At 41.1% G+C, this 11,686-nt stretch overlaps 1 protein-coding gene across 2 annotated transcripts in view; it reads right to left on the reverse strand.

Annotated features, from left to right (window-relative positions):
- Positions 1–194: 194 nt before the first annotated feature.
- nsmaf (neutral sphingomyelinase (N-SMase) activation associated factor) overlaps positions 195–11,686 on the reverse strand; it is a 23,632-nt gene continuing 12,140 nt past the window's right edge. The window contains exons 5-31 of one of the 2 annotated variants that reach the window (XM_032503668.1): positions 11,131–11,161; positions 10,881–10,931; positions 10,128–10,199; positions 9,886–9,933; positions 9,608–9,660; positions 9,324–9,453; positions 9,166–9,237; positions 8,954–9,062; positions 8,370–8,546; positions 8,072–8,151; positions 7,823–7,913; positions 7,238–7,301; positions 6,477–6,528; positions 5,832–5,952; positions 5,502–5,633; positions 5,379–5,421; positions 5,125–5,291; positions 4,464–4,575; positions 3,764–3,822; positions 3,180–3,247; positions 3,028–3,095; positions 2,820–2,943; positions 2,519–2,602; positions 2,014–2,164; positions 1,435–1,537; positions 1,112–1,221; positions 195–808 (exon numbers count right to left, since the gene is read on the reverse strand). In XM_032503668.1, the coding sequence (XP_032359559.1) occupies positions 714–808; positions 1,112–1,221; positions 1,435–1,537; positions 2,014–2,164; positions 2,519–2,602; positions 2,820–2,943; positions 3,028–3,095; positions 3,180–3,247; positions 3,764–3,822; positions 4,464–4,575; positions 5,125–5,291; positions 5,379–5,421; positions 5,502–5,633; positions 5,832–5,952; positions 6,477–6,528; positions 7,238–7,301; positions 7,823–7,913; positions 8,072–8,151; positions 8,370–8,546; positions 8,954–9,062; positions 9,166–9,237; positions 9,324–9,453; positions 9,608–9,660; positions 9,886–9,933; positions 10,128–10,199; positions 10,881–10,931; positions 11,131–11,161 (2,467 nt within the window). In that variant the 3' untranslated portion in view covers positions 195–713. Of the gene's footprint in view, positions 809–1,111; positions 1,222–1,434; positions 1,538–2,013; positions 2,165–2,518; positions 2,603–2,819; positions 2,944–3,027; positions 3,096–3,179; positions 3,248–3,763; positions 3,823–4,463; positions 4,576–5,124; positions 5,292–5,378; positions 5,422–5,501; positions 5,634–5,831; positions 5,953–6,476; positions 6,529–7,237; positions 7,302–7,822; positions 7,914–8,071; positions 8,152–8,369; positions 8,547–8,953; positions 9,063–9,165; positions 9,238–9,323; positions 9,454–9,607; positions 9,661–9,885; positions 9,934–10,127; positions 10,200–10,880; positions 10,932–11,130; positions 11,168–11,686 lie in introns of both variants that reach the window. The other variant, XM_032503667.1, reaches the window with a different exon arrangement.

Consider the following 11,686-nt stretch of genomic DNA (forward strand, 5'->3'; position numbering starts at 1 on the left):
CTCTGATTGGACAGATAGTCCAGCTGGCTGTCTGGATTTACCCTGCAGTAGCAGAGATCTGAGGAGCAGTTAACCATAGTCCTCATAAGTCCACCAAAGTTTAAAATGCCAACATAGGCGATAGGAGCAATCCCAGAAATTAAACGTCGTCGATATAGACCAAGGAAATAGTAACAAACAGGAGACAGGAAAGATTACTTTTAGAGACCAATGTTATTCGGATAAATCAACACCTGAGCAGCCTAAAGCTTTTTCAGACTGCTTCACAGAATAAAATGCACATAAAGCTATAGTAACATAATTTAAAAAAAAGCTGTGTAACATGATGCTAAACAAATACATTTTGGAAAAAAAAAATCCACATAATGTAGAATAAGGCGTGTACACTGTTGTAGCTTCCTGCTGTCATGCACATAACTGCTATTGGACATTTTATCTCAATATGCAGATAGCTATATGAACCAACGTGACTTTTGTTGGGTTTTCCATTGAACAACATTTAACACTTAAGAGCGGTTTTAGTTGTCACCAACTGCTCTGCGATATTGCACATTTACAGTACGGTTTCAGCGCCTCCTAACTGTTTAATGAGTCTCTGTTCAAAGTCAGATAGTTGGGTCAGGTAGTCTGCAGGATACCTGGCCGGTAATGTCCAGTAAATAGCACTGGAAGTCTTTATCGCCCCAGCAGGGATATTGTGCAGAAACAGTCCTTTAACTTGGGAGCTTCCAGAGGAGGATCTGTCTGTCCTCCCCACCTGTGATCACTGTGGAGCACAGCTCACTCATCCACATGGCTGTGACAGCACCTGTGCAAAGACACAATTTTTACAATGAACATGTCATGAATAATACATTCAATGTATTTATTTTTGGAAGAACAGTAGATTCAAGTTCATAAAAACCCTACTTTTGAATAAATGTCATATTGCAATAATCTTTATTTAAAGCTGCTATGTCCATGTAGCATTAGCACCTAGAGAAGTTGGAACAACAGAACACTTAAAAAGCTGTAACATTGTTGTTACTCAGTATAAGCAAACAAAGCATTCACATAGATGGACTTTTAACCAGGTGGGCTGTAGAATGTGGATAGACGAGCTGTACTGTACCTGAGTGTGCAGGGATCCGCTTGATGACTGTGTTGCCGAGCAGGTCCCACAGCAGGAGGTCACCGGACTGTCCCCCACACAGCACTGAGTTCCCGTCCCAGCAGAAACACCTGGACCCACACACATTAAATCCTTTTGACTTGCAGCATATGTAGAAAATATTTTACCTAAATACTTATTTCAGTACAGTATTTATCCCTCACATGTACAATGTAGGGCAAAGAAACTCTTATTAAAAATTATTTAAAAAAAAGATTTATAACATGAATTCTCAATGACATAAAAATTATGCCTTTCCTGTTGTGCAGACTGTGTGATCTTACCTCTGCTCCTCCTCAGCTTTCACAGATGAGATCACCATTCCCGTCTGGACGTCAATAACCTTCATACAGGAGTCAGCACCAACACTGAGGACGTGTCGGCTATCTGTGGATGTTAAAATTTTAGTCATTACTTTAGCCATGGTTTCAAGGTTACTCACCTGTTTGCTGTCAGTTGTTGGCTTGATTTGGGAAATATCAGAGCCCAGCTTGGCTCTTTCAAAAAAGGATCAATTTGTTTGCTTGCTCAGATCTTCAAAATGGACTCTCAGAGCCACAGATCATCGTCTTGGTGATGTCATTTCTCAAGTTTAGATTTGGTGCTGGCCATTTCAATGCAGTGTGTTAAAGTTGTTTGTTGGTGCAGAACAATAAGGTGCTTAAAGAGCCAATTACTGTGCTCTGTACTGACTTTGAGGGCAAAATGTATACGGTACCATCTGAAAGGCAGTCGCTAGGATTTAGGCTCTGACAAACAAATCAAGAAGCCTCTATAAAAGATTTTCCTGAACTTTAAACTGTGTGCCATTGAACGCGGACCAGTACTAAAAGTGTCCTACTGGCTGCCGGTTTGACACATACCAGGACTAAAGGCCACGTGGTGGATGGTTCCAGTGTGGCAGTGGACCTGCTGCAGGGTTCCATAGCTGCTGGTGTCCCAGATGGTGATGGTCCCATCTTTACAGCCAGACACCAGTAGAGTCCCCGCTGGATTCAGACCAATGGTGTTTACCTGTTCACGAGTGTACAAGGTGAGGGAACACAGGTTTGTACATTTAGAGTGCTGCCGCTAGTATTCACTGTTTGACAAACATGTTTATCTTTTCAAGGTAATTTAGTGTTTAGGACGATAAACGCTTTGAAGTGGAATTGTTACAAACACGCACACCATTACCATTATTTAACAATACATTCACACGGTCTAATCAACTACACGGAAAAAGAAAAAATAAACATTTCCCACCCTAATGAAAACGATATTTTCAGTTTTTTAAGACCCAACCATGTCCCATTATCTCTGTATGAGTTAAGTTAATCAAACTCAAAGTGTACATGCTTTAAATAGAGAGTTAGCCTCCTCACTCACCCCAGCATCATGTTCCAACTCAGCCAGTAACTGAAACTGGGATCTCTTGTGACTGGATGAGCTGTCAGAAGCGCACTGCCACACCTGGGAAATAAACAATATCATCTGCAACTCTCACCTCTCAATAAGACACCCCCAATAAAAACAATTAAAAACTAATACATGCACCCAATCTGTCAGCAACAATGATGTCATGTTGTGTTATGAGGATTTTTCACAGACCCTTAACACCAAACGCCTGATAAATTAATGGCTTATTGCTAATAGAATAGCATCTTCTCATTAAAGAACTAGATTTTACCTTGACGGTGGAATCCCAGGACGCTGTGTACAGCTGGTCATCAAACCAACACATTTCACTGACGGCATCATCATGCCCCATCAGTGTGTCCTGCCGCCTGCCGTATGGGATGGAGTAGAAATAACTGAGAAATAAGAGAAACATGGGTCAGTGTGAAGTTGTGAAGATCATTTTGATAACCATATGTCCGTATATAGACTATACATACACATTGTTGTCCCAGGAAGAACACACCACTGTTTTACCATTTGCCAGCATCAAACATGACGATAATGCCTGAAAAATAGCAGAGTGGTTTATTGTTTAGAGCGAGTTGGAAATAGAGAGATGGTGAAGTGGAAAGTAAATACAGCTGCATACCATGTTAGAGAAGGACATGCTTCTCTGGAATTCCTTCAACTCTTTGGAAAACATTTTGAGTGTTGAGTCTGGAATAAAGATTGATATGGCATGTGATACAGAAATGAGAAAACAACACTAGAGTGAAGGAACTAATCAACGCTTTGAAAACCAAACTATAATTTGGTCACCCTTTTAACGTACTTGTAAAATTGTACACCTTACTGATTCTGATGGGAAAACTGATTTCCAATTACTGTGTGAGATTCTTATGCCAATGATATCACTTTGCACCATTACAGTAATAGAGGAACCCGAGGGCCACTAGATATATAAAACAGGTCTGACTGCAAAGAGGCTCAACACACACTGCTCTGTGACATACAGTACTTTGCTACTTGATGATAATAAGGACCGCTATACCAGTATACAAAATAACAACAATAATTGTTATTGGGAGGAATGTGTAACCATAATGGATCAGAATATCTCAGGTAACACTATACCCACAGTTCCTTAACAGAGTCAGTGCCTGTCTTTTGATCTTTTTTGCACTTCTAATTGATATTTGTCTCAGATTATAGATGGAAAGATATTTTCCAGACCTTGGGATGTGGAGAAAATAGCTGCTCCATCTCGTGTCACAGCGATGCCCGTCACAGCCCTGCACATTCAACAGAAAGACTTGGTTACCCAAAAACTAGTCTTGACCAACAGAAGTACATTGCCAGAATAAGCCTGACAAGCCAGACATCTGGCAAATCCTTTCACTACTGGAAACCAACTCGCCATGAACTATGTTCATGGCATTTATTACCTACCTATTTCTGGGATTGGTGAGGATTTGTTATGGAAAAAATACACACGCCGATACACTGGGAAGAGCAAATTACGATTAACCATGTATCCAGCTAATTTAAATAGCTCACATCACTGTGTTGTGTGAACAGTTAACTTAATTAGAATTTATATGGCGTTTTCTTTTGCGCGGTGCAGCTGTCCCACCAAAACAAGTTCCTTCCTGAGACCATTTTGTAAAACCACCATCGCTGCATCCGGAATTTAGCGACGCTCATGATGATTAAAGAATGAAGATTGACAAAATGTCTTTCTCCTATCACAAAATGTACAGTATGTGATAGATAGGCAATTTGAGACTACACAAAAACACTTTTCAGTAAGTGCTCTACAGATTATTCCTCAAACTGGAACCAGAGCTTTCATTTCAGTTATGTGTCGATCAGCAACACAATTATAATTTGTACTTTGACATTACTGTAGCCAACTGGATGCCTCCCGACTTACTCTTTATGGATCTTGTGGCTGGAGATTGGTTTCAGATTTCCCATGTTTGCCCAGGCTAACTTCCTGCTCTCCTCGGTCAGGTCTTCAAAGGAGGAGTCCTCACTCTGAAAGGCTGCAAAAAGAACATACAACTGCGGTAGGGATATGTGGTAGACAAAAATGACAGATTGGGGTGGACGCTGCTTATGCCAATGCACAATTAATCATTAATCTGTATAAATTAAATAAATCAGAAGTTATGAGCATATTATTACATTATTTATGCCTATATTTTTTTAATTAGTTAAGAAATTATTTAGGTCAGTTGAAACAAAGTTTGGACACACTTTAATGCATGTCATGATTGGTCACACTTTTGTCTATGAATTAAGCCCCTTACTGAAATATTTCACGGATTGCATGGTAATACACCCAGCTTCTAAAGAAGAGTGTCATGCTATTGTAATAGAAGAGTCACTGAAATACAAATTGCCTCCCGAACTGCACAAAGCAACTGCTGCATGAACAGAACACTTAGAGCTGTAAATTATCATCTGCACCATTGGTCAGCATGACTGTGAACTTTACCAATACGATAACATGCCTTAAATTTTGAAAGGGCGCCCTGTTCACAAGTTGCTTGTTTTTGTTTTTTTTGCTGTGTGTGTTTCTGCAAGTCTACCTGGAGACAGTTCACTGACTGGTGAGCTGCTGCTGGGGCTTCGAGTTATGTTGTGAAACCTTGGCGTGATCCTCTGAGGGTGAGGGAGGGTGAACAGCTGTTTGGGCGTCTGGCCGAACTCCAGGATCTGTGTCAGCATGGCAATTCTCTGGTCAGGGTCCTCAATGCTTATCAGGGAAATAGAAAGTTAGTTCCATGACGTAATGTAAAATGTCTTATATAGTTAATATTTTGTGAGTGATTTTCTTTGATACCTATCGCAGTCAATGCCTCCTTCGTAGGTCAGTGGGTGAAACACTTAAAGACAATGGGATAAATATGAGTCTTTGTCCAGTTTTGGTGGGTTTGATGTTAAAAAACGCTGCTGGTTATTTTACCATTATGGGCTGCGACAGCTTCACTGCCTTTCTGTTTGAAGCCAAACACCAGGTCAATCCACTCATGAAGGTTCTCCGACACATACTGACTCTCCAGTGCTGTCTTGTGCTTTTGAAGAAAGTCCCTGGTATCTGGAGTCATGACAAACAGGACACAGTAAATGTGAAGCAGCACAGACTGAAAGTGATAGTAATATTGTTAAAAACAGCACAGGGACTGTAGAGTTTGACATTGTGTTGTCAGGATGTTGGAGTGAGGATGAGGGAAGATAGGACACCTGGGTCCAACCAAGTTCCCACGCATACCATGGTTAGATGGGAGGACGTTACCTGAGGCCCACGCTGGGAGAACAACATCCCCGACTAAGCTTCCGTTCTGCCGTCTGCCCAAACCAAGACTCCGTTTGTTTTCCAGGAAGCTACAGTCATCACCATAAAACTCTGGAATCAACTGCATTAAACAGAAAGACATTCAGACAAGGCGTTAACCACACTACTAAACCTTACCAAGACTGCACAGTATGTAAGCCAAAAATTGCTGCATTGTACAAGCAGATAGTGCCATCATCAATGACTCAATTACTTGTGTCAGACTAATCCATAATGCCCAGTCATGGTTGGAGTGGTCTCCCCCCACAAATAAAAAGGCATTTTAGGCCTTTATTTGTGACATGAACTTGTGACAACTTATATCGTACAGGAAAGTGGAGAGAGAAGGGGAATGACAAGCACTGTGTCGAGGACTTGGCCTCTGTGTATGGGCCTGAGCTCTACTAGGTGAGCTGCTTAGGCGCCTGAACAAAAAATAACTATTAAACAGTAAAAATTGAAAAGGCAAGCACAGACATATGAATGATTTCACACCTATTATTATAATAATAATTTTGGTGAACAGAACAATTCTGATTTAAAAGTTTTTTATGAATACGGCAGGGGTTTCTAACTGACGTAATATACAGTTGAGTCGGATTTTACCTCTTTGAAGTCAGTTGCCCCCTCCAAGCAGTTTTTCCACGTATCACCTATGCTGTAAGAAGTCAATGCAGGTCAGTAAATACCAACATGCAAAATACTACTTTCTTTAAAGCTATAGTGCATAGTTTCTGTCGCCCCCTATGAGGAATTCTAAGTAATGAGAACAACACTGCCGGTGCGTCCACATGATACAAGCCTTCTGTGATCCCGAAAATGCCCCCCACCCCTCTCCAAAGCAGTTGCTTGGAGTCGAGGACACGGAGGATTTTAAAAAACGATGATGCATTCTTCAGAAGAAGTAATTATCTTCACTTGAGTTTCTGCGTGGGAAAGTCACCGGACGACACAATCTTCTGGGCATAGTCATACTGAGAAATCCAGAGAGAGTTGTGTGGCGCTGAGAGTCTTAATTAGCTTTGGAGCAACTCATTTGGCAATGGCTTGAATGTAAGCGGACATTCATTAATATCAAAATACTACATTTAATTACAACGTCTTTAATGCAATAACATGTAGGAATGAACAGATTAAATATAAATCTTTTACTCTCTCTTAAATTTTTTCATGTATTGCAATTTGATACCACCCTGTCCCATAATATTCATAAATAAATACATTTATCTGTAAAAAGCAATTATCTAATTGTACAGTATGAAGAAATATCTTAATCGTTTATTTGTTTTCAGTGTTAATTTATTCTAAATCTTCCCTGATTTGTGACTCATTCATGGTTTATCAAATTTGAAGTAAATATAATGTACCTATTAAACATGCGATCTGCATGGTCATAGCGGCCGTTCTGGAGACACAGCATGTGTTCTGGAGCTGCAGGGGAGAAGACAGTAAGCAGTAGCAACATTTTAGCGGTGCATTTCAGTAGAAGTGAAGATTGTAGCCACACGTCAACAGACTTGAACACCCAGAACACAAATGCACATTAAAAAAGAAACCAAGAAAGAGGTTATTTGATTCATCATTTTTATTTGTATACCATGTATACCATACCTTTGTATACCATACCTTTGTCTGGTCCGACATTGTTTGTCTACTGACTAAACTGTTAGATAGACCGACGTTGACAATGTGGCTGCAAGATTATTTAGATTAGTATGATATCTAAAACATGTTTTGATTATAGTTGTAGAAGGCAAGTTTTGTAGATACAAAGAAAAAATGTAAGTTTCACATGTTAGTGAACAGTGACAGTATTCTTACAGTGCAGACGTACGCAGACAAAAACAGACGCAGTGGTTGAGCAGAGGTCGACCGTGCATAAACACACTGAATGTATGCTGTGTGCACTCTGCTTCCATACTGTAGCTTTAATGATGAAGTGTGTGACATACCGACTCTGACCAGGTAGAAGAGGACGTAGCCTGGTGATGAGTAGTGACTGCCATACAGGAAGCGAGGTTCAGGCATGCCTCTGTAGCGAGCCTGTGAAAATGACAACTCTGCGTTTACTGATGCTCATAGCACAGAAACAATATCCGGCAAACATCCAGTTTTTGCCCAATGACAAGTTAAATAAAATCCATAGACTTAGTCAATGGGTTAAATTTTTAAAAGAAAACACGAAAGCAGCAGAGTCTCACCAGTAGTTGGTCAAGCCGCTCTTTGTTTAGGGCTCCCACAGGTTTGCTCAGGTCCCTGAATGTGGCAGCGTTTGTCATATCTGGGAAATGGATGTCAAAGTTTTAACAATTAGATATTGATGCATGTTTAATACGGCCGATTATAGCCCAATCTTAGTATCGGTTATAAGACGACTAGATGGTAGGTACAGTAAATGCATCCCAGAAGCTGGATGTGTAGTGACCTTGATCACCTGGGCCTCTGCAGCTAACGTGTAATGTATATTAATATGTGTGTTGTCATTTTCTGTTGACCAACCCAACTGCGCGCTGGTGTAGTCAGCAATGACCCAGGGGAAGACGGGATACTGGGAGAGGTCGTTGCAGCTGCGGTCAGCCAAGTTGTTGAGGTGAAGGAGATACTGGTAGTTGCTCAGGTGGCCGCGCTGCCACTGCAGCATGTAACTCTCTGCTGTGTGCTCCATCATGTGGTTCTCTGTGCAAGGAGGAAGAAAACAGCAGGGTTAAGTCAGTCATGTGTTATGAGGTTTCACCACTAAGGGTTGATCCCAATATTTTGGATCAATGCAGACAGCTCAAACTCATGTAGGCCATCAAGGGAGAATAAACCCCTCCTCTGAAAGCCTGCATACATCATTGTATGTATATTTGCGTTGGGTTTCTAGACATTCTAGACACGAGTTTCTAAAGACATTTTCAAGGCCACTAATTTGTAAATGAAAGACTAATTCCATCAATAAAAAATAAATCTGTCTTAAAAGCAAGAAAAGCAGCACCCAGAGACAAATTTACATCCATAAGACTTACTCTTCAATACTCTTGTACACAAGATTGTTTAGGACACCCTGTAAGACATTCACTACTGGCTTTGAGCTTGCTCACCCAAGAAACTGGCGATGTAGTAGTAGATTTCATCTCTGTCGGCCGAGTTGTAAAACTTCAGGTAGATGTCGGAGCAGAAATCATTCTCGGTACAGAACACCTCTAGACCCTGAGTGAGGAGAGACATGTACCCAAACGTGGGGATTTAAAACGATTAGAGCCATATTGACCACATTCTTATTTATTTGCTTACTCCGACTAGTTGTGCTCACCAGTGGTCTCAGTCCATGCCGTCTTTTGTAGATTCTCCTGACTCTGTTAAGTTTGATTTGTATCACCTGTTTCTGAAATGACAAGTCAAACAAACATGATATCACTGCCTGAGCTCAATAACGGAACTTAGCTTGTCCCCTCAGATGTTGCGGCTCACCGGATATCCATTGAGAGGCTGGAAGTAGAGGCTTTCATCTGTTATGCAGACGTGGCCTGGATTGCACACCAGAGGCATGACCATCTCCACTGCACACTCCATGTGAGGCATCTCAGCAACACTCTGAAAGCTTTACATCAGATTCCCAACATTGTCTTATCCAGCTGCATACTCAGACGTAATTAATACTACAACACTCAACGCTTTCATCAGCATTTTTCATCAAAAACTGCAATCTAACAAACAATGAACGTTAAATGTTAAAAGTGCTGAAGTCAACATACCAGTTTTTGTCAAAAGATGACCTTGCCAGTCGTGATTGTAAATTTGCTGCAATCTAGAATTACACAAGAACTGTATGTGTGAGTACTGATGATCATATGATGGTTACCAATACTTAACAATTAAATCAATAATCATGCACTGAAGGACGTAAGATTATTCTGAATACAAGTCCAAGAAGCAAAATGGATCCTTCATACTGACGATTTCTGCCATTTCATCATCTTTCAGGCTTTAAAGGCCCACTGTGTGCTTTAACTTTAAGCAGTGATTAACTCACCATTGCAGTCTGGTCTCCAAGCTTTTCCAGACGGGACGCTCTGTGGAGCTGCAAAATTTACCACAGTCTAAATGAGCAAAGAGACACCAACACATACCGGCGCAGTACATCAAATGCAGCAAAAGGTCATGTTTTCCTGAGTCAAGAACAATCAAACAGCTCCGTTTATTAAAACAAACATGCAAACCCAATGCCCATGACTCTAGGTAACTAGCCACTATTGTTTGGGAGTAGCTACGCACCTGGAGTAATGTTTGAACAACATCTTCAGTTTTGCTCCAACCTTCCAACTGAAATGTCACTTTCTTTTCCCCCTGCCAGAGTGATGAGAGAAGTTTCAGGGTTTTATACAGGGGTTGAATACATGAGAAAATCTTGGAGCACAACTTCTTCTGCACTCATCTTTGGGTAAATGCTTCTGTGGGTCTTCAACCATTTTTTACGAGACCTTAATGTTGACATAATTATGTCATAGCTAAAATGTTGCTGTTTTAGAGTAAGAATTTTTTATCTGAGGCTGTGATACCTCAAGTGTTACTGATCGTATTGCACTAAATTTCAACTAAACAGGATCTTTAAGCGATATTTATGCTTCTGCGTAAAATCTCAGCCAGGGCTACGTACGTAACATGTAAGACCCTACAGCGCAGCCTGACATGCACCTTTGGAAAAATGTAACTACACACTGCTCGACTGTGGATTGATAGCCCTGCATTTCCCCCTACTCATTTCCTGGTTCTCCTTCTCCATAAACAACATGAAATCAAGGAGAGGGTTAACTTTTCCTGCTACAGATTTCCCACCGTGGTCAGAAAGCATAGGGGAGACACACTTGGTTTCTCTCACTATGACTCTAGAGTCACTACTCGCCCCAAAGCTAATCACTATCACTCTCTCACTTGCTCTAACACACACACACACACACACACACACACACACACACGCACGCACGCACGCACACAATAACCATCATAGGAGAGTTTCAGTTGACTCACCCTTTCATTTCTGTACGGTGCTATGACATTGCTCTCTTTGATGTAAATAACCTGGGAAAAGTGAGAATGAAATCTGTGTTTTTTTAAAAGCTGTCATGACAAAATGTATATGATGAACAAGATAATGAATCTGGATACATCAAAGACAAATGAATACTATTTATTACAGTGTAACAAGCTAAGAGGACTCATGCACCTTAGAATATCATTACATCACATAAATAGTATCTATATTTTAAAGATGACTCACCTGTACACATGAAATAGAGATGACAGATGGCCTCGGCCTATGAGGAAAAAAACAAACGAGTTAAAACACCAAAGATATCACTGTATTTAATTTCGGTAGTTAATTTCTTTACTTACATTCCTTTTTTTTTTAGAGGGAAACCAAAACTAAATGCTCCGCACCCTGCTATGTCTTGTTGAACCCTGCTGTGCCCTGCTATGCCCTGTTGAACCCTGCTACGTCCTGCTACGCCCTGCTATGCCCTGTTGAGCCCTGCTATGTCCTGCTATGTCCTGTTGAACCCTGCTACGTCCTGCTACGCCCTGCTATGCCCTGCTATGTCCTGTTGAACCCTGCTATGCCCTGCTATGCCCTGTTGAACCCTGCTACGTCCTGCTACGCCCTGCTATGCCCTGTTGAGCCCTGCTATGTCCTGTTGAACCCTGCTACGTCCTGCCACGCCCTGCTATGCCCTGCTATGTCCTGTTGAACCCTGCTACGCCATGAACTACAACAACTACTATTTCTAGTCACTGTTCCATTATCTTTATTGTGACTATTACTGCCTCCGTTCACC

This window comes from Etheostoma spectabile, chromosome 22 (assembly GCF_008692095.1).
Source record: "Etheostoma spectabile isolate EspeVRDwgs_2016 chromosome 22, UIUC_Espe_1.0, whole genome shotgun sequence".
In the NCBI taxonomy this organism is placed as follows: Eukaryota; Metazoa; Chordata; class Actinopteri; order Perciformes; family Percidae; genus Etheostoma; species Etheostoma spectabile.